Here is a 23,544-nt window from a genome sequence, read left to right on the forward strand (position 1 = left end):
TGCTGTCACAGTGCTTGTGCGTGCGCCTCACACGTGCAGAAACATGTTTCTGCACGTGTGAGGCGCGACGCCAGCGACGCTTCACAGCGGCGGCTTGGCGAGGCGTTGGTGTGGAGAGTATACAAGTGCTGATGTCCGAAAAAATACAACTAAAACTTACACTACGGGGCGTGAAATGCTACGCAAAAAAGAGCATATAGTTTTTAAAATTATAATTGAGCTCATTAGGACGATTTTGCTAGTGCGGTTTTCAGCGTAGCAGTAGCTGGCTGGGAACGAGAGTACTCCATCGAGCCGAAATGGTCGTTACCGAACTTCCTCCACCAAAAGCTCCATTTAACTACCTCAGCGAAATGGTGACCGTGTGACATGAACCCCATCTCCCTCGAGGAAAAGACGAGGGAGTTAAACGGAGTTCGCGGGTGCCCGTGTGACAGGGGTATTAGACTTGTGGCTTGTTAGGTTGTCGCTCCTGTTCAGCGTGAGCACCATGAAAAACGGTATATGAAAAGCAGAACGTGATATTAGGATGAGAAAATGAAATTGCAGTAAAGGTTTGCAAAACCTACAAAATAAGTGGTTCACATAGACACAATGAAGGCTCACAACAAAACAACAAATGCAAACACGTATGGTAAGGAACCAAGTTTCTTGCCGTTATCGTGTAAAACACAACTTGCAAATAGTACCTTTTGTAACACGTCACTTGGCGACAAACTTGCAGCACAAGATGATGTGAGCCTCTTTTAAACAACAAACGAAATTGGATTTAGGCTCCTTTGCGTGGGTGCCACTCACCTCTTTTCCTACGTCGTCTTGTCCAACGTGAGGAAATGTACGACCGACTGCCTTGTTGACAGCGCGAACGCCGCTGTTGATTTTCCCATCACGAGCGGTGAGGCGCAAGACCAGGCGGCACCTTCCTTTTCCCGAGTGTGGCTGTCAACTGGAGTGAAGAGGCGGGAGAAGTGATCCGGGATTCTGGGAATAACCAAAACACACACATTATTTGTATTTAAAACCACCCTTTGTTCAACACACCATTATTGTACACACATCTGCCACGAGTATTTAGTTCAAATTTCGCAACGAAAACAAGTTTTCACGTAAAAGGCAGCGGGAACCTCGTCTCGCAATAGGCACTGGCTATACACGAATGAAAGCACTTCTTTTCTGAGAAATCGCTTCAAAATTTGGTTTCAGAATAAACACGGTTTTGCGCCGGCTTACCCCGACACCCAAGCACATCCTCCGGCAGTCAGGGACACGCCGTGAGCGGTTACTGACCGCATCTTTTACAAACGTAACCCATACTCAGATAACCACATGCGAGAGCGAGGGCCCGAACGACACCCAGCGCGTGCGGACGCCGTCTACATCGAGATCAGACATGTCATATGTTAGAATTAGCACACATAACTCCCACAATCACGTACACTCACTTGATTCTGTTATAGCGTCATCGCAGATGTTGGAAGACCATGAAAACAGCAAACAGAAACGAAGGAAAAAAGTGCACGGCGGCGGCTGCAACAACGGGCGCCGTCGAAAGTCTAGCATTTTCGCCTTACCGGCGAGGCGAGGCAACTTGAATGACTACCGCATACGTTCCGGAAGCCACCGTACTATATCTGCACCTCAAACTACCGTCTTTAAGCCAACAAAAACCATCATATATAGTGCGTCTGAGCGTTCTGTACACAGGCTTTTTTTTTTTTTTTTTTTTCACGTTCCCACGCGCGGAAGCACGCAGCACACTCAAGATCGATGGAAATGTTATTATGAAGTAGGCTAAAGTGCATCTCAAAACGACATCTTGCACCTTCAGTAGTGCAGACACAACGTGCGATCAGCAAGAAATGACCCTTGATAATTGTTTGCATCGCTCACTTTATGGTAGCTTGTACAGCAACGCGCATAACGGTGGCAACTCGTTAATTGACAGCTTTAGTTGGGCATCCGCCACAGCCCCGCGGACACAGACTGCTGTTGGAAATGGCTGGCAGATAACTTCCGCAGAGCTGCTGCAGACGCCCAGCTAAAGCTATACAATTACTACCTACGAAAGCAGTACACTCACCGTTAACTGTTGCCCGTTGTCCGTATCCCCAGCTCCATGAATATTCCGCCCTCCAAGCGTCACTTCGTGCACGGAGCCGGCGTCAACACCACCGAAGACGCGCATGAACATGAAACTGATGAAACCAATGAAACTTCAAGACACGCAACCACGCAACCCGCGCAACCAACGCAGCCACAGACGACTGTGAGAGGAGAGCGGCGCGCCACCCCGGCGCCAACCCCGTCTCCGTCTGCGAGCAAGGCGCCACAATGGCGCCAAAGGGCAAGCAGGGGCAAGCGCTCGATATGTATGGCGTATACGGCGGCTCTTTCATGACGGAAGCCAACCGAAACGCGCTTCAGGAGCGTCCAGTGACTCCTTCCAAAATGCTAACTCTTTTTCTCTGCCTGTACCTTCCAAAATGGGTCACATGGACGCCCGAAGAGAGTCACGGTTCCATGACCCTCTTTTGACTTTTTTTTTTCTTAAAGCGTAGTGCAAAAGAGCTTGGGTACGGCCTGCTTGGAACATAATATATTTCATCGGTAATACAGGTGTACACACTCGACAAATAATAATACTAATAACTGCTGGGGCTTTACGTCCCAAAACCGCGATGTGATTATGAGGGATGTCGTAGTGGAGGGCTCCGGAAATTTCGAACATCTGGGGTTTTTGAACGGGCTCCTAAATCTAAGTACGCGGACCTCTAGCGTTTCCCCTCCACCGAAAATGCGGCCACCGCGGCTGGGATTCGATCCCTCTAACTTCGGGTCAACAATCGAGCACCATGACTACTAGACCACTTTGGTGGAGCACACTCGACAAAGCCCATGCTCAGCACTCAGTAGGATATCAGGTAACGCTTCAATCCGGCTGTGGGCAGAGAGATGCAGCTGATAGAAATGTCGCTTTTCAATAGATACACTGCATAGTCTGACTAGTCTTCCGTTGTTTTGGAAGGTCGCTTCCACCCAATTTCTGCAGCTGATAGAAATGTCGCTTTTCAATAGATACACTGCATAGTCTGACTAGTCTTCCGTTGTTTTGGAAGGTCGCTTCCACCCAATTTTTTTCCTCCCTGAAATGCAACCACGTCTATACCACTCGATACCTGTGTCACGGCCGCTCGGCCGTGCTTGTATGTAGGAACTTCAGTAAAACTTTTGTTGGGCCTAGTTGGTACATAGCATTTAGGAACAGAACTTCAGCGCAAATGAAGACAGACCACGAAGACAAGAAAGAGAAGGACTGGCGCTTTAGCGCCAGGCCTTGTCTTTCTTGTCTTCGTGGTCTGTCTTCATTTGCGCTGAAGTTCTGTTCCTAATTGTATGTAGGCCCTTCTTAACTTCATCTACAAGTCTGCTGGTGCACTACTCTCCTCTTCATGTATTTACGCAGTGAAACAAGTGATATCTGACTATCCTCAGTGCAACAAATTCGCGTGTTATAGAGCGCAGTCCTTCTAATAAGACAAACCTGTGTAACCCTGCCTTCTCAGGTTATGGCTGTTCGGTGTGCCTGCTTGTTCAGCCTCTCATCAATAAATAGCCGTTCCGTGTTGCATATTCTGTTATCGGCTGTAAAGGTAATTTATGTATATATGCATGCATTCTTGTGTGTGTATAAGTGATTACAATTGCGTGTACGTGCGTTAGTATGAAGATATGTATATATTTGTAAAATATGCATTTCCTTCTTTGTAAATTGACATTGTTTACCTTTCTACCCCACCGTTATACCCAGGTATCGGGGTTCCTTAAAAGGGCCCTGCAACACTTTTCCAAGTATGCATTGAATGACTTCATTCCAGGAGTTTATGGCCTCATGAATCAACCGCCGCAAAAGCTTTTAGAATACGTCAAGTACGAGCGGAGTTATAGGGATTTGTCACAGGCTTTAAGCGCTTTCTCTCTCCTTTCATACCAACGAGCGCGCTGAAAACTACGCAGCAGAGGGATGACAAGGGGGCAAGAAGCTATGTCCGTTCGTCAGCGCGCGTCATGACCTTGAGCACTTTCTTTTCTTTTCTTTTTTTTTCGAGTGCGCGGCTTACTTTCAGTGTGACCGTGAGCTAGCGCGCGGACACGTCGCGCCATCCCTCAGCGGCCATGGTAACTATGCAGCTAACGGTGGTCAAATCAGCCAATGGCCGTGGACTTTGGGTTTATGGCGCGGTAACTTGCGCTTATGGCATGATTTCTCGAGAGAAGAGGGAGCGATTTCTAGTTGACATTGAGAATTAATTGTAAATTCCGAGCCGCGTGCTGCGATATAATGATTGGCTCACGTGTTCTTATGAGCCTCGACTACCGATCGGCAGCGTTTTCTGACCATGCTGAAAAAGTTTTGCAGGGCCTCTTTAAGGAAAAATAAACTGACTTATTTCCATGTTCGCCCTATTCACCCTAGTCGGCGCCCTTGCGTCACAGAAAAATAACAGCAAAGTGAGGGTGGTCCTGCAGACCATGCCGGAGACTGCGCAGTGCGAATCACATGGGTTACGTGCCCGAACTTTCCGTTTCTAGCTGTCTTACTTGGCAGGCACGTAATAGTCACGGCGCAAGACGTTTCTATGGTCACCTGTGTAATAGCAACATGGAACCGACGATCATGGGACTCAGCATATGACAATTCTCCAGCGGGGAGCTTCTGCCCTCATTTCACTTTTGTGGAGACACCTACAAATGTCGATGTTGTACACACGAGCTTACAAGCGTGTCATTTGCATCATTGTTTTTTTTTTTATCCTCACGCTATTCATAGTATGCCAAGAAAAATTTTGAAATCAACATAATTTGTTTGTAGGATCTCGTCAAAATCCCAGTTTCGTACAATTCACAAACAGTCATTCTGGCTCAGTAGAGACTAGAACACTGTACGGGCCGTGATTTTCGGCCCGTGCCCGACAGGGCCCGGAACTCGTTCAAGTTTACCCGCTCGAGCCCGGCCCTATGACTTAACGCGAGACCAAATCCGAGAAAAAAATTTCACCTACCCGACCCGGCCCGACGCATGCCAGGCCCGACAGGGGCCCGAGCCAATCATCTAGGTGGCGTTGCCCGAACATGGCATCGACAGCAAGGCGTTTTAAGAGCCAAATATCGGCGCTTTGTTGGCGCATGCTTCGCTAACAATTATACTTTAACCTACGGTAATTTCTTGTAAAAAGGGGCTCACGGTGGAAACAGTTAAGCGGACGTACTGGGCACAATGAACGTTTGTTCGGCAGTGTTATACTGTGCTTATTTTTTTCTGCAAATACAATGGGGATCATCAAGAGCGTTTCGTAGCAGATATTGCAGCAAGAAAGGTGATTTGCCGCCATAGGTCGACAAACTCACTCATGAGTCGACTCACTCAGACTCAGATCGAGCCGTGAGTCTGAGCCTGAGTGAGTCCGGTTGAGCAATATGTTGGCGAGTTTGAGTCCGAGTGAGTCCTGTTGAGGAAAATTTTAGTTAGTCTGAGTCCGAGTGAGTCCGGTTTAGAAAAATATCGGTGGGTCAGAGTCCGAGTGAGCCCTTTGCATAAAATATATTTATTGTTTGAGTCTGAGAGAGCGCCACCTTTTATTGCCGACCTATGGTCCTATCGACTCACCTATCAGCATTACTATCAGCCTTATATCGGCTTACGTTTATACTCAAATCTATGCAGACAGGCCTCAACGCAATAGCGTTCATGCTCCACCCCAATGTTTATTGATCAGAGTCGTAAGTTTTTTTTTTTTGGGGGGGGGGGGGGGGTGAGGTGCATGACCTCGCCCCGCAAACTCTGTCGCCGGACGTTCTTGATAGAAATATCTCCTGTGAGACGCATATTTCATAAAAACGTCCTTACTGGATTGCAACCACTGATAACTCATATTTGAATGTACAAGATCACAATGCGCATCGTAGAGCACCGATTATGTGAGATATGTCGTTAAACAGCATTTCATGATCTGTACAGCTAATTTTACGCCAGCGGACTCATGAGTCGACTCGCTCAGGCTCACTCAGACTCAGGTCAAGTCGCGAGTCTGAGTGAGTCCGGCTGAGCAATATGTTGGTGAGATTGAGTCCGAGTGAGTCCGGTTGAGAAAAAGTTTAGTGAGTCTGAGTCCATGCGAGTCCGGTTGAGAAAAATTTCGGTGAGTCTGACTTCGAGTGAGCTCTCAGAGCAAAGTATAGTTCTTGAGTGAGCCTGAGTGAGTTCCAATATTTTTGCCGACCTATGTTTGCAGCATGAGTTCAGTTTCGATAGGGAGCGCAGTAAAAATAGAGGAGACAGAGAACAGGGCGCTCTCCTCACTTTGTTTTTATTGCGCTTTTTATTGCATGCTCTAACATGATTATAAAAACTGCGCTGCAGTTACTTCGAAATACGAAGTTAAGGAGGAGACACGAAACGAAGTGGACACTACAAGCGCAGTTGTGTCCACTTCGTTTCGTGTCTCCCCCCTAACTTCGTATTTCGCAGTAACTGTAGCGCAGTTTTTATAATCATGAAAAACCAACTAGCCCAATACCTCATTTTGCTCATGCTCTAACATGCTCTAAGCATGCTATAACGTCAAGGGCAATCGTGCACCCTTCTGGATATGTAGCACCTGTCTTCAGCATAGTATCACCTTGCCACAGCAAGATAAATAGAGGAAAAAAGCGAAAAGTATATCCTTTGTTGTAAGTACACTAGCCAAGATAAAGATTACAGCGAACCGCGTGCACCACGTGTACTTTTAAATATACATAGAAGCAGCAGAAAGGAAGAAAAAAACTATTTGGCATAGCATTCTTTCTATATATCGCACCACTGCTCGTATATGCAGTCTATATAAGTTTTTTGTGGCGTAGTTTATAGTTTATTTCTTCACATGTTATTGTGCAGAAAATCAAATTATCAAAAGATTCCGCCCTCCAGGCACTGTTACATCACATATGCTGCCGCGCTCAAGTTTCATGCACTGCTTGCGCTAGTAAGCAGGGGCGCACTTCATCTACCTTGCGAATTGTGAAGGCGTCGGCAGTTGTTGTTCACTTCCACCACCGGAGCAAATTTAGGATGTCTATGGGGACTCCTGCAGAATGAACATAGCTGTCCAACTCATCCCTTCATTTCTCTCGTTCCCAAACGTCGTGCCACTCGTCAATATCATCTGTAAAACTCCTCTTTTAAAGACTTCTTGCAGTTTTCATCAGTGTATGTTATGCGCGGTTTTCACCGTGCTCTTTTTTTCCATATTATTATAGTGTATGCCTTCCTAACGATGTTGTACCGATAGAGGGTGGCCATTGGACTACGCTGGTAGGACTGGCATGGGGCGGACGAAGTGATTTCGATCTATTTTCGAGGTTCATTCTAGTTTGGTAATAAAGGCGCGAATAAGCTCCTTGACGCTTACTCGTTGGATGCATAAGGTTCGAGGTAAAGGGACATCACCCAGCACGGAATTCATAATTGTCTTTTTTCAAGCCAGATATTTCGTCAAGCGAATATACTTTGCCCCATGCCATGTTTAATAGACCTATGTTATTCCTGCACATTCCAACGCTGTTGCGGCAGTATCGTTTAGCTCTCGCACTATAAAGCGCAGGGGTCTCAAAGAGGGGCTGCACGCGGCCCGCGGCGCGCACATGACTGACTTCATCCCAATTTTATATTTTCTGTATAAGTACGTTCTGGGCTATGCAGGCATGACAGGTCCAAAGGATTTTTTTCGTGAGGCATCCCCTGCTGTCACCGTGTGTTGATCATAACCGTGAAACAAAACTCTATATTTCAGAATCGGCGCCCAGATTTTCGTGATTTTGGAATCTATATGTTCGCGGAATGCTGCCGTCAAATCTTCTTAAGTAACGACCTATGTATGAGATATGGGAAACGTCTTTCAAATGGCAACGTTAGCTGACATTTGGTACAACCTACCACCCTCCCCCCTACCCGCTCCTATCTCCGTCACTGTCGTGGCCCTTGCGGGAGTAAATTTTCGTGAATGCGGTCCGTCAGCTGAGGTGAGCTTGAGACCCCTGATATAGCGGAACAAGACGAAAGCCCAGATGTTAGCAATGTGTGTGCACAAAGCAGGCTGCGCATGTCCACCTTGTGTCACATGAACACCGGGAGCCATGACGGAGCCACGGGAAAAACCATGGCTGATCCCTCTGTCATAGGAATCGGTATAACACGAAAGTGAAACGTGTATCCACAGACGTAGTCGAGCGTTTGTTGGGCATTCTTTCGCCCCAAGGGCGAAGGAATGAATGCTATAGCAACAAATTGTAATGCCACGCGAAGAACGGCAAGCAGCTCAAAACTTGCAACGCGCTGCTCAAACAGAAAGATACACAGGATGAGAGCGAACTGTCACAGCTGTAACTTATTTTTCTGTGAGGAGCGCGCTCCTTTCGCAAAAGTGGCCGCTGCAGTGAACGAAGTGACCTTCGTGCTCTGAACGCAAATTTGCGTCACGGGATAAGCGCGCGCACGAGCGACCACGCCCTGAGAGGCGCGCGCTCAACGCGACGCGGGGGCGACGACCCTTAAAGCGCGCTGTCCGAGCCCTTCGCGCCATCTCGTTAGTGATAACGAAAACACGCTGATGTATACCACCGATCTCCGTGTACCGCCACCGGCAAATGGTGTATATAAATAGCTAGCCGTTAGCGTGGCAAAGAACGTGCCGTCTGTGGCCTAATCGTTTCGCGCCGCGCGCTGCGGAGCGAGGGGTCGTAAGTTCGCCTCCCGGTGACGGAACTTTTTCTTCTAGTTTTTTCTTTCCCATCTGTTAGTCTTTATATTTTACAACGTCATATCCGTGGCGGAAATACGTCAGTGGAGCCGTGGTGGACCCCGGCATAAAACGCTTTCGTGTTAAAGGGCCCCTCACCAGGTTTGACAATTTTGAGCTGACGAGCGCAATGCCTGCACTGGGCGTTCACGATTACGTCTGCCAAAATTTGCAACGCTACGCGCCGCGTAAATGGGTCAAATTTCAAGCTGAACGCTGCTTTCCCTTCTTCTCGCGTCCGCGCGCCCAGAGAATGAGGGGATGACGTACATGAGAGAATGGCCCTACGTAGATGGTAGTGCTGTGACGTCGCTCCTCTACGTAGACGACAGTGCTCTGACGTCGCCAACAGTAGCACGTGACACTGCGATAATGATTTGACACGACGTGTAGTTTGTGTAATTTGTTGCTTGAATGGATGAATAAAACTTGAGTGCAATAATAAAACACACAAACGAAATGTGTCCGTTTTCTTTTTTTAATTTTTACTGCGAATCGCAGCGAGATTCGAGACTAATCTACCTCCGTTTCGCACGCGTTCGTGTTCTCGCGCTTTGCGCATCGTGCAGACTTCACCCTTTGCAAAGAAATTAATTTTCTACCGCGTTTGTGGAGATAGGTTTGCGAAACGCTTACCCTACGAGCGCGACCGTGTAGGGACGCGACGTTCTCCACTGCCGCTGCGTGCGACGACGCTGCGGCCGGGTTCGTCGTTTTCTCCGACACGGCGCAGAAACCACGCACGAGGCAGGGTAACAGCAACAACGGGTTTATTAACCCAAGATGCAGCACAGTACGACACTCACAGGCTTGCAGGCCGTAAGGGGAACTCCGCAAGACCGATCGAGTACGCTTGCCAGCGGCGCTAAGACTACCACACAAAGGGCAGCGGTCGAGCACACGAACGAGAAGCCGCCTGCTAGAGCAGTGCGTCAACCTCTCGTGCTAGCCTGAGAGCATCTGCCGCCACGAGCGAATCGTCGGGCGCATCTTAGCTCGTAGGAGAGGAGGATGTCACCAGCGGCCCAATGGGGAATGGCGCTGCGTTGTGACGTAGGCCCGCGCAGCGCGCCAGCGTAGCGTGCCCGGACATGCCAGCGCGGGACGGAGCCGACGCTTGGCTCGCCCAGACAAAGAGGCGCCCTGGCCACCATCTTGGCGATTGCCGGTGCCTAAGTGCGCCCGGGCTACGCGGCGGGCACGCGCGCGGCAGCTGGGGAACGAGGCGCCAGGTAGGAGGACGCTCTCGATCCCCACATTCCCCCCTCCTAAAGACCGAGGCCAGCCTGTGAAAGAGGCTGTCCGAGGCCAAGTGGCAAGGTCAGCTCAGCCGCAAGGGGGCTGGCCAACGGGGCAAAGTCCAACAGGGGGGGTGTCGTCTTCCTGAAGGTACAAGTCCAAAAGTCGGCCATGGCCACACAAAAGTTCCACCACAAGGGGAGAGCCCACCGCCGGGAAGAAGGTCCACAGTCCAGGAGGAACGGGGGCAAGACTGCACAAGGGCGGGCAGCCAGCCCGCTTGAAGTTCGCCGGACTGGAGAGGTTGGCAGCCGGGAACGTACGAGGCGTGGCTGCCAGTTGCGTGCGGCAGCCCACTGCCGGAAGTCACTGGGACGGGGGCCACACAGGAACAGCAGGCTGGAACAGCAGGCAGCCAGGAACGGAGGCCGGAGCGACCACGCTCGGGCCTGGGCCAAAGCTTGAGTGGGCGGACCAACCGCCGAGGGCGGCTGCCGAAGCTGCCAGGTGGGAAAGGCAGGGTGGAGGTGGCTGCAGGGCAGAAGGCAGGAACCAGGCCCCAGCAGGAGGGACCAGGGAACAGCAGGCCAGCTGGTCAGGAACAGGCTGGGCGGCCCAGTAGAGCCAGGCGCAGGGAGACGACAGGGCGATGCAGGAGTGGGCAGAAGTGTCCCCGGCATAGCCGGCTTGCCAAAAAGGGGTGCCTGCCTGACAGTGCTGCCCAACAAAAGGGGGCGCTTGCCAGGTTATGGCTTGGACAATACACCAGAGGGTATTTTCGGCCAAGAAGGCCTTCTACCACTTCCAGACGTGTGCCGCCGCACCTTAGCGGTTATCTCCATTCACTGTCAAGGTATGGAATAAAGTCCAGCTACCTGTTAGTGGGAGAAAGGTTGCTTAAGTGCGTTTCCACAGGTACTACCGGTGGCGTGACTTGGGGCCAGCCTTACGGTTTTCCTGCGGTTGTGTGACCGCCCTCCCCCCCCTCCCAAGTCGCTGCTGCGGGCAACGAAAGGGAAGTCGCTGCTGCGGGCAACGAAAGGGTTTGAGGGCGGCTGCATGAGCCCGGGGGTCTTGCCCGCACGAGACTGCACGCATTGTCACACGAGGAGTGAAGAGCGTCACGTTTATGCCTGGCCAGGTAGCAGAGCGGCACAACTTTTGGAAAGTCTTACGGCCACTCGCATGTCCGGCCAACCGCGAGTCGTGGAAATAGCCGAGCGTGGCTTTCCCGAGACTGCGGGGTACCCCCACCTTGAAAGACTCCTTGGGAGCTTCCTCGGTGGGATGTGGAGCGCAGGAGAACCCCGCCGGCGACAAACAGATGCGAATCCAACGTGCCCGCAGCAATACCAGACTGCGTAAACGGCACACGGCGCCGACAGCAATACCAGACTGTCAATACGCGCCCGCTCCTTGGGAGCCCGGCTCTTGGAGCCCAAAACGGATCGCACTGCTGTGCCTTTGGTGTCTCTTCTCTGCCAAACAGGATACCGGCTGAAGTGACGTGCTCACCCGAGGCGATCGACTCAAAAGTCAATTCGCCGTCGGGGTTCGCTCCTTTCGACCCATTGGAGCCAGAGGCCCCGGAGTCTACTCGGCGCGATTGCTCTCGAGAGGCGGACACAAGTGTCACACCGAAACGGGGGCACGCGACAAGGCGTGAGCCGCGACGTTTAAACTCCCTTTTCGGTAGCGCACAACGAAGTTGTACCGATGCAAAGTCAACGCCCAGCGCGCGAGGCGGCCCGAGGGCTCGCGCAAGCGCTTAAGCCAGACTAGCGCCATGGGGTTCGTTTCCTCCACCAATGGCACTATGTTGACATAGCAGTCAAGCTACCGGCGAGCGAAATCTCGAGTGGCGTCCCGAACTTAAAAGGCACCTGTAGTCACTACGAGGGTTGCAAGCGGTTGTAGGGCGCCGAAAGGGACGACCCCGTAGCCACCGCTTGGGAAGTCATTCACGATACCCGTGCGCGCGAGAAAGACGCGACCGAGAATCACGGGCAGCGAAAGACCAGGGAGATGCACAAAGCGCTGTCGGCGCGCGCGATTCTCCCAGCGCACAACCAACCTCGAAGCACCGCACGAAACAACGGTGCTGCTCTCGAGATGGAAGGCAATGTTTTGCCTGGAGCCGTGCCGCAGTTGTGTACAGCGGCTCCGAGGCAGGCGCCGCCGTTGTAGGGTCGTGCGCCTGTTCTCCGCCATGCACGCCAGGCCCAAGGGGTCAATAAACGGCACAGCGAAGAGTAGGGTTTCCGCACCGACGGATGCATGATGCCTCATGCGACAGGCAAACGAATCGACGACGGAGCACGGTGGCTCACATTTGCCGAAGGCGTCGCCAAGGCGCGCATGAGGAAAATGATCGTCGGAAAACGCGGACGAGTGTCGCCTATGCGAGCTGGCTCGCGGACGACACTGTCAACCCTTCACGCTCGTGACAACGATGGGCCAGCGAGCGTGTGAATGCCAGCACCATGTGGCCTAGGAAGGGACGCTCCGGTGCGGCGGTTTGGTCACTCAGCTGCGCTGCTAACAAAGGAAGGCCAGCGAGCGGAGACTACGCGTTGGAGGGGCCCGACAGCACGTGCTCCGCGTGTGTCTCGACCAGCTGAGAACACCCGAAACTGGCTAGGCTAGGGCTGCAGTCCACATTCGAGCGGTCGTCACCAAAGGAGGCCCAAAACGGGATCTCTCCCGGTGGCCGAAAGCCGAGGGCCGCTAAGGCGAGCTTACCTCGTGCTGCCGGCGTCGTCCGCATCGAACGAGATCAAGTCCGTCGCCAGGAGATCGAGCAGGAACGAGCGCCTCGAGGGGGACTGCTCTGATGCCATGCCGAAACCAAGTTGGGCGCCAGTTATGTGGAGATAGGTTTGCGAAACGCTTACCCTACGAGCGCGACCGTGTAGGGACGCGACGTTCTCCACTGCCGCTGCGTGCGACGACGCTGCGGCCGGGTTCGTCGTTTTCTCCGACACGGCGCAGAAACCACGCACGAGGCAGGGTAACAGCAACAACGGGTTTATTAACCCAAGATGCAGCACAGTACGACACTCACAGGCTTGCAGGCCGTAAGGGGAACTCCGCAAGACCGATCGAGTACGCTTGCCAGCGGCGCTAAGACTACCACACAAAGGGCAGCGGTCGAGCACACGAACGAGAAGCCGCCTGCTAGAGCAGTGCGTCAACCTCTCGTGCTAGCCTGAGAGCATCTGCCGCCACGAGCGAATCGTCGGCTGTCGTCGGGCGCATCTTAGCTCGTAGGAGAGGAGGATGTCACCAGCGGCCCAATGGGGAATGGCGCTGCGTTGTGACGTAGGCCCGCGCAGCGCGCCAGCGTAGCGTGCCCGGACATGCCAGCGCGGGACGGAGCCGACGCTTGGCTCGCCCAGACAAAGAGGCGCCCTGGCCACCATCTTGGCGATTGCCGGTGCCTAAGTGCGCCCGGGCTACGCGGCCGGCACGCGCGCGGCAGCTGGGGAACGAGGCGCCAGGTAGGAGGACGCTCTCGATCCCCACACGTTCCAGCGCTCATTAGGCTCATTTATCCTCCCGCGTCTAACTATGTTCATGCAGCACACCACTAGTCTCGCGTCCGTACAAATGTTGCAGCTCTCGTGCTCAGTAATAGGTTAAAAGCCAAGTGATCGGCGAGGGCGCGTTCGGCATAACTTGCAGAGATGAAGCGCAAAGAACGCCGCCACAACACCGCTCGCGTCTTGGGGGCTCGGGCTGGTTCGGGCACGTCATGCGCTCGTGACATTTTGTGCGCATGACGTGTTCATGCGTATGCGTTATGTGATCCTTCTGCTCGCGTGCCGAAGAGGGCAGGGGAGGGATTTGGCTTGCGAAGGCTACACGGGGCGAGCGGCAAGAGTTTGCAGCTCGCCTCCTCGCATCATGGTTTCGCGCCGCTACAAATTATTGTTTTTCTCAGCTTCTAACCGACCGATTAGAAAAATTCTTGTGGCAAAATGCTCTTTATTGGGCTCGCAACAACTTGCAATGTCTAACTAAAATTCGTTAGGTCACATGGTGAGGGGCCCTTTAAAAGAATGTGTCTTTATTGGGATTCTATGTAACGAGACTCCGCGCAGTTCTATCGTTTTAGTGGAGGGCTGGGACTTTCACGAACGTTTCCCCGCTGTGGAGCTCTGTGATCGCTCGTGTGATGATACGTTATAGGCATAAGTTTACTATACTACATTACTGCGATTAAAGAAAAACATTCGGGCTATAAAATAACAATGAATGCAAGTAAAGCACAAGATGGCGAGATGTTAAACTATATAAGCGCCTGGTTAACTGTATAAGCGCTCTCCCGTTTCAGGAAAATCAAATAGGCTCATATGCAAGAAGCAAAAGAAGTTCAATACTTGTCCCTCATAAAACTTCTCCAAATAGCTTGCCCCACATAAAAAAGCGCTTTTTCGAGATAGAATATGGAACATATATGTATGCACAACGTATCTGGAGCAAACTTGAAGGGACACTACAAAGAAAAGCGTTTTTTTTTTATTATCAGTAAATTACTCTTTTACAATTCCAAAATTACCACGCTTGCCGCGAAAAAACGCGCCAAATGAAAATGCGGGTGGCAACGCCACCTACAAACTCGCGCAGCAAACGCCGTGACGTCATAGATTCTGACGGCGTATACTGGGGCTTACATAGTTCCTTATCGGTAAAAATGAAGTACGTACATTGACCTATGAGGGGCCACAGACTTAAAATACCAAGTTTCAGAAAATTTCGTTGAGCCAATGAGCCAAAATAGACAAATACAGTCTGACGTCCGTGAAGTCACGAGCGGAGATTTCGCCGCGAAATTTAAAAATGGAACTTTGACCTTGATTTTCTTCTCTATAATAAAGTTATGATGGTGCAATTAATGACATTGGAGTTCTCAGAGTACACTTGATCAGTCTAAACCGATTCATTGTTTCACTTTAAGAACTGAGCAAGGTCCATGCCCGGCCCGACCCGAGCCCGCCACCTCAAACCCGGGCCCCACCCTAATTTCGGAGCTTGAAACCCGAGCCCGGCCCGGGCCCGTCGTGAAAACTACGCTACCCGGCCCGGGTTTTCGGGTAGGCCCGAGCCCGTGCAGTGCTCTAGTATATAGAGACTTCGGTATTTTTTAGAGGAAGGCGAAATTTTTTTTGAGGAACTAAGATTGTTGTTGTTGTCCTTGGGACTAGGACCGGAAAATATGCTTTTTCCAGCGAAATTAAAGGGGGTCGGCGGACATGGACCGACGTTCTTATCGGAACACACCGTCTAGCAGTTCTCTCTCTCTCTGTAAGTGCACCCACTCTAACTCTGAAAGTGCAGCCCTCTCAGCAGTACTAGGCCAGTCAGACAGCCACCCACACACAGAAAACAAAATTCTAGGGCACTGGCCTACGCCGACTTAACGCGAGCCGCTATGAGGGCATTTCTGTGGTTTCTTGGAGAAATCGGAATGAAGACACATTTTTACTGTTCACAGCCAATGTTGCTATGCAGTTCTTGGACAGTGCAATTGTCGCGACTTTGTGGTATAGTCACAGACCCTTATTCTCTTTTATCCTCTCACATCTCATTTCCCCTTCCCTAGTACAGGATATTCAACCGGATATTTCCCCTGATTAACCTACCTACCTTTCCTCTTTCTGACTTTCTCTCGCCCGTGTGCGAGGACTGAATTCAGCAGCATATTTGTGACAGAGAACGACACAGAAATAAAGTAGATGCTGCACGTACCTAATGCAGATAGGCCCGCAACTTCGAAGAGCCCGCCAGCCGAACCATTAATGCACCTGCCTTGACTGTTCACCTCTCTTTGTTCAGATGACTGTCGCTTCGAAGAGCTGCAGAATCGTGTAAAAGACGGCAAGCCACGTCGACTTCAGCCTACGTCACATGGATCCTTTGCTGTTTACGACTGTGAGTTCCCCCTGGTACTGAAGGGACCGGGAAGACTGCGCTGCTCTTACGGAATATGGACAGGAGAACCGCCTACATGTGTTCCACGGAGTGAGTTCACAAGTGATCGCGAATTTTATTATATTTTTCTGTGGGATTTGTTTTGTTGTTATGCGCCTCGATAATTTCCCTTTCTATTTTGATTAGATGCGCGCTTCAGCACATTTGTGTGAAGCGCGCATCTAACAAGACGTCACACTGTGTTGCAACAATAAGTACATCGGCCAGATGGGCCGGTGTCCTAATGCACGGCTTAAAGAACATAGCTATGCGTGTTCATTGTTAACTCACCCTCGTAACTTGGCCACGCACTGCGCTGCGTGCAAATTCAAGCCATCTTTTTCGGGCACACAAGTGTTGAAGCGCGCATCTCATCAAAAGAAAGGGAAATTATTGAGTCTTTTCTTATTCATACCAGCGAAGCTTGTATTAACTCACCATCGATCATCCTGTTTCAAAAAGAAATTGAGTTTTTAAAGGCAGCCATGATAACTTAGACATTGTGGTCTTACAAGTGTTTATCATGGATGTCACGTGGTTAACTGATGTATACAACAAGGGCTTTTTGGTTTTTGCTGTTATTTTCGTTATTCTTTTCTTCTTTTTTTCGCGTCGTTCATAAGGGTGTGTCTGGCACATAAAAAAAAACCATTTGTTAGTACTCGCATCACCCTGTGAGTGTCTTTTTCTTTTGTCCGTTCATCTAGTCCCTGGCAGCGTGAATAAGTATCAAGTCCTACCAACGAGCCCCCATAGCAGCTTTCATTAACGCTTATCACGCACGAAGTCATTCTCCTGCTGGTGACAAGGATATTACATGTGATAAGAGACAACACGTTAGCAAAACGATTAGCGTAACATTTCAACATAGTGTTCGTGCTTTTCACGTACGAAGTATTTTTTACAGATAACCATATAGATCATTGACGAACGCAGACGTTAAATAGTAGCTAAACGTGTTTTGTAACGTTAAAGCGTGGGTACGGATGCTTATAATGTGGGATGCCATCATTTATTTGGTAATGAAGATATTCGTTTATGTAGGAGGTCAAACGTTAGCTAGATCCTAAATGTATGAGATACAATAAGGACAGCGGACACAGAAAAAGAAGGCGACAGAATAAAGCTGGACTAGCAACTGAATTTCATTAAAAAACAGGCCATTTAAAGTCATCTGGCAATACCTGGCGCATGCGCTAGTCGCTGAAAAAAAAAAGAAACAAGACACTTGCGCACGTGGCACTTGAGCACGTCTTTCTTCGCATTACAGTGTGTAAAGCTCCCAAAACTTCCCTCTCTGACTTGCCTTTTACGCGGCCAAAAATACTGGTGCTGTCATACATCGGGGTGCGCACGCACTACCCAACATGGCGCGGCAATTGTGCGCCGTCAAAAGTCGAAAGAGAGACATTGTCCTCTCCCAAGAGATCAATATTATATCGGCCAAACCGGCCGATATATACATTTTCACATGAAAAAGGAATCCGATCAACTACCTGCGTCACACAGGATGCAAATTTCACGGCGGGATTATACCGCATATGCTCCTCCTTCGATCCTTCTCGCCAATACGCCTTCACAACCTAGCCAGTTTTCGATGTGGTGGAAATAACCGCGCGAACATCATATCTGCTCGCGACGTGTACTTCAACTTGTATGGAAGTCTGTAAGCATATAGCATTATATTGAACAAGTAGCAAAAAAACCAGGGACACAAGAAGGAACAGGAAGAGCAGACGAGCGCTGACTTCAAACTAAAGTTTATTCTCAGAAATCCACGCCTATTTAAATATGGCATTACTTCCAGTTTCTTGTTTTCGGCATATACAGCATTACTTTTTCCCATTCGAAGTATTTTCACCAACGTTTCTGCTACAGCTTTCGTCAGATGACCAGCAGTTATTAGCGTGTCGGCCTGCCTCTGGAAACTCGACTGTATTTAGTAAAAAAACATGTGGTTGATCCCTCTAATATAGGAATCGGTATAGAACACGAAAGTGAAACAGCTGGAACATAAGCGAAAGTCTTGGAAAGACTCGCGACCGGGATACATTGTCCGGAGACACTTTATTGCACGCACCGGAGCATCGCGCAAATCACACGTGAACCACATGCGTTCGCAAACCGTGCAGGCGAAACCGAACGGGTTGTCACTGAATCGTTTGGTGAACTCGCGGTCCGCTGCAGCGCATGGTGCATGATTTGCGGGTCGTGGACCATCCTGTGGGTGTGCTGGGCATCCTGCGTCGTATTGTCGAGCGGCGTCCCGCTGGCGGGTCGCTTCGGCGAAGGTACGATCATTTCGGTCTTGGTTCGGTGTGTGTATGGCAGCCAGTTGGGTCGCGATGCGGTCAACTTCTGGAAAGCGAGAGGCAGAGTTCTCAGCTTGAGCCGTGAACGCGCGAAGGCCTCCCGCTCCCCCCTGGCGTGTCCATCGCTGCACCAAACTCACTTGCGCGACGTTAGCTCGCCGACGTCGTTGTCTTTCGACGGCGCTTAATGCCGCAGTTCTCGTAGTCGGTGCCATCACACTCGTGTCAGTTGACAGCGGAGAAACACCGTTAGTGTATGTGGAAGCTGCACTACGCTGCACACGCTAGCACAACCCGAAAGACGAAGCACGTAACTGAATCGTCACCGAGTCAAATCGGCGCGTATAGCGCGTCGCAATTGCAGCCTCCGCGATCAACTTCAGAAACATTTTCAGAGCTAATTGCGGAGGCCACGCTCCGCTGTGCTGAGTAGGGCGAACGCCACCTAGGTGGCGTTGGTAGTGTTTCTTGATGCCAGCGTCCCTTCGAATGCTGGCATCAAGGCGTCGTAGTGCTGAGACCACCGAAGCGTTCACTGTCGGTGCGCGTTAGTGTCATAACGCTGTACTTCTCTTTTCTGCTCGTAGGCGGCGGCACCGCCCCGAGCAAGAGCGCAGGTACACGGAGGAGTGTTAGATATATAAGGCGCGTCTGTATAGCTCTCTGCAAATGCGTTTGTGGCGCAATGGGTTAAACGCTCGGCGATCTATCGTCGCAGACCGAGAGGTCGTGGGTTCGATTACGAAATTTTCCATGTTTGTGGAACTTTTTCTTCTGGTTTCTTTGTATTATGTTCGTGTACATTTTAAGAACGTCATATCCGTGACGGAAATACGTCAGTGAAGTCTTGGTGGACCCCGGCATAAAACACTTTCGTGTTAAAAAAGCTTTTCTGAAAAACACTTTGCAGGCTCAACGTAGCTATACTTCTCTTGGTCAGTTTTGAGTGGCACGAACTGTAAGAGAAATTGGCTTCTTCGTTAGACCTAGAGAATACGTCTAACATACATCACCATCTGTGTTCATAGTCGACTCGAGGTCCAGAAACCTAATAGAATTTTCATGTGGTAGTCCATCTATAAAGTTAAGTGCGTTATAACAAGACCTGAAAGAATAGATCACATCTGCAGCAACTGAATTCAGACTTTTGTTACGCGATAAGATTAACAAAGCCAGATAACCACTGACGTAACGGTAGGCCTTAACAACCAACTTATGATTCAACGTTCTTTCTAGTACTTGATCTAATCTTTCCAGGTAAATAGTTGTTAATATGTGACCAATAATGGAGCCGATGCAGGTGTCATGTCTTTGCACAAAAACACGATCACCAAATTCAACCATACTTGAATTCACAAACTCACAGGGTCCCTTGTGCATTCGCCTAAGACCATTCGAAGGCGAAAGCCGTCTTATTTTTCTTATCCTTCGATCCTCCCCCACCCCCTCTGAAAGCTTTCTGCTCCTAACGTGGTTTCGCACTGCCTCCAGGATCGAAGACATTGTAAGTTTTCTGCACCTCACCTGGGCTTGTACTGCCTCCGTGATCGGCCCACCTTTCACCAAGTGACGACGTCATGTCATGACGTCATCATGTGACGTCACGTCATAGTAACGTCATGATGACCGCATAAATCAGGAGTCTCAAACACGCGGCCCACTGGCGTTTCTCTAGGGCCCTGCGGCTTCACATGGAGTAAAATGTTTGCGACTTTGCTAAATGGTACTCGCATTATTTACTGGCCTACTGCGATTAATGTAACGATTAATGTAGTACGAAATACAACAACGTAATGTATCGCGATTAATGTAAAGAGAGATTAGATGGTGAGCCTCCGGTTACATTTGTTTCGTAAAACACACCAACAAATTCACCGACTGCCGTACAGGTGTGATGTTCAATGTTCCTTTTAGCTACGGCCGCTTCTACGTAGGAGAGACGGGCCGCCGTGTTAACCAGAGATTATTGGAAAATAAAAGATCATTAAACGGAGGCTCACCACCTAATCTCTCTTTACATTGTCGAGAGTGTAAATGCAGGCCGAAATTTGATGAATGCGCAATTTTGTACAGGCACAGGAATGAAGAAACGCGTCTAATGATTGAGGCATGGCATATAACTGTCGATTAACTTGCGTAAAGAAGAAATCAAATGCCTTCGCAGTTATTTCTCACGTAGACCTCCACGCGTGCCGCATTGATAGGTTCGCCTAATGCCTGGGCATGCGCAGATAAGTTTTCGTGCCTTAATATATTATTCTTTCTTTTCCGCCATTGTGCGCCTCTTACAGTTGTTAGCGTTTGTGGTGTCTTGACTTCTCTCTTGAGTCCGTGTTTGCACGCCTAACCCATGTATGGAATATGGGAATGCGTTCTTTCAAATGACAGCGATAGGTGACAGTTTGTTGAACATTCTCCCTCCCTCTCCCCGCTTCAAGCTTCTTCACTGTCCTGGCTCTTGCGCGAGTACATTTTGTGACTGCGGCACGCTATCTGAGGCGAGTTTGAGACCACTGGCCTAAGTTTTGTCATTCTTTGAAGTCATGACGACGTCGTATGGTGGCGTCATCACATGGTGATGATTTTTCATCACTCGTTTTCGCATTTAATGTGGCATCTTAGTCTTCCGCCTTAAAGGGACTATCTACCGTCCTTCATCACTTTTATGTTTTGTACCGCAATAGAAAGCGTACCGTCTGAAAAGTCCAACCTTGCAGCGGTTTCTCCGGAAGTGAGTAGAAATTTTTAAAACAGAATTTTTCTATCTACGTTCGGTCTTCTTCCATTGGCGTGAAACATGCCCACAACACGGGTTGGTGGACGCGATGACGATTGTAGTGCCGGTAAAAATTAAAACCGAAAGCACATGTGATTTCTGTAAGATTACTTTATTTTCGCTGAACACTAATGTAATGAATGTAACATCGTTCTCAGCGCGCTAGCGGTTAAATGAAGCCTTATTATACGATTACAGAACATTTTTATTGCTGTAATCGCAGTCTATGCGTTTATTTTAGCACTGCTGTTGCAATCCACGTCAAGTTGATTCTTCAAGAGACGCTAAATGCACGCCTTCACAGCGCAGCGCATGTGAGACATCCTAACAACAGTACAGTGGCACAGTATGTCCAGTACGGAGGGCCGCATGGAAGAGCGCATGGGTTGAATCAGACGAAATCGAAGACGGTGCCACCAAGCGCCTTTTTTGGATACGTGAGAAAAAAAAATGCGGCAGTTCCCACGCACTGTGGGAATCGATGTAATGCGAAGCAGCCAGCAAAGAGCTGCATACATCGCCTTGTTTGTCTTTGAGCGAAATGAAATCATTCATGCCATGGCATCCAGTGCACCATATATCGCATGTTTGCCATGCACGCATGCATGCACAATCTAGTATACACTATGCCAATGAAACGCATATTCTGGTATATACAATGCATGACCTGTCGTTTATGTTCATCACGCATTCGTGTCATACGATACCAATTTTGGTATATATCCAGTTAACAAAACGGCCGGAAGCGCACCATGACAGTGGCATGTAAATCATACCGTACATGACATGCATAACATTATTCGCATGTTAAGACCTCTCATTTAGGCTCGTCATACAGTCACATTGCGCAATACCAATTTTGGTGTATATCAAACGAGCGAAATGGCCGCGAGTGCACCATGAGTAGAGCATGCAAATCATGGCATACATGACATGCATATCATGGTTTTTCATTTACCACCTGTCACTAATGTTCATCATACAGTCACATCGCGCAATACTAGTTTTGGTGTATATCAAGCTAGCGAAACGGCCACAAGTGCGCCATGAGCATGGCATGTAAATCATGTCGTACATGTCATGATTTTCATGTTACTACCTTTCATTTACGTTCGTCATACAGTCGCTTCGCGCAATACCGATTTTGGTGTATATCAAGCTAGCGAAGCGGCCGCGAATGCATCATGAGCGTGGCATGTAAATCATGATATACATGACATCATGTCCCGGATTTCATGTTACCACCTGTTATTCATGTTCGTCATACAGTCGCGTCGCGCAATACCAATTTTAGTATATAACAAGCTAGGAAAACGGCCGCGAGTGTATCCGGAGTGTGGCTTGCAAATCATGTCGTACATGACCTGCATGTCATGATTTCCATGTTACCAGCTCTCATTTACGTACGTCATGCAGTCGCGTCGCGCAATACCAATTTTGGTGTATATCAAGCAAGCGAAACGGCCACGAGTGCGTCATGAGCATGGCATGTAAATCATGTCGTGCATGTCATGCATGTCATGATTTTCATGTTACCACGTCTCATTTACGTTCGTCATACAGTCGCTTCGCGCAATACCAATTTTGGTGTATATCAAGCTAGCGAAGCGGCCGCGAATGCATCATGAGCGTGGCATGTAAATCATGACATACATGACATGCATATCATGGTTTTCATCTTACCAACTGTTATTCATGTTCTTCATCATACAGTCACATCGCGCAATACCAGTTTTGGTGTATATCAAGCTAGCGAAACGGCCACGAGTGCGCCATGAGCATGGCATGTAAATGATGTCGTGCATGTCATGCATGTCATGATTTTCATGTTACCACGTCTCATTTACTTTCGTCATACAGTCGCGTCGCGCAATACCAATTTTGGTGTATATCAAGCTAGCGAAGCGGCCGCGAATGCATCATGAGCGTGGCATGTAAATCATGTCGTACATGACATGCATGTCATGGTTTTCATCTTACCAACTGTTATTCATGTTCTTCATACAGTCACATCGCGCAATACCAATTTTGGTGTGTATCAATCTACTGCAACGGCCGCTAGCGCACCATGAGCGTGGCATGTAAATCAGGTCGTACATGACTTGCATGTCATGATTTTCATGTTACCACCTCTCACTTACGTTCGTCATACAGTCGTGTCGCGCAATACCAATTTTGGTGTATATGTAAGCGAAACGGCCGCGAGTGCGCCATGAGCGTGGTATGTAAACCGTGGCGTACATTACATGCATGTCATGGTTTTCATGCTACCACGTGTCAGTTATGTTCGCCATACAGAAATGTCTCGTCATACCAGTTTTCGTATATGTCCCTTCATTTAAACTGCCGCGAGCGACCCGAGGCCATGTCATGTAAATCATGCTGCACATGACATGCGCGTCATGATTTG

The 23,544-nt window shown here is 49.5% G+C and overlaps 1 protein-coding gene across 1 annotated transcript in view; it reads left to right on the forward strand.

Moving 5' to 3' along the window:
- The window catches only part of LOC119396734 (sushi, von Willebrand factor type A, EGF and pentraxin domain-containing protein 1), a 229,425-nt gene that overhangs the window by 104,500 nt on the left and 101,381 nt on the right, over nt 1–23,544 (forward strand). The window contains exon 10 of the mRNA XM_037664045.2: nt 15,912–16,097. Coding sequence (XP_037519973.1) covers nt 15,912–16,097 — 186 coding nt within the window. The remainder of the gene's footprint in view (nt 1–15,911; nt 16,098–23,544) is intronic.

The sequence above is a fragment of the Rhipicephalus sanguineus genome, chromosome 1, assembly GCF_013339695.2.
Source record: "Rhipicephalus sanguineus isolate Rsan-2018 chromosome 1, BIME_Rsan_1.4, whole genome shotgun sequence".
NCBI lineage: Eukaryota > Metazoa > Arthropoda > Arachnida > Ixodida > Ixodidae > Rhipicephalus > Rhipicephalus sanguineus.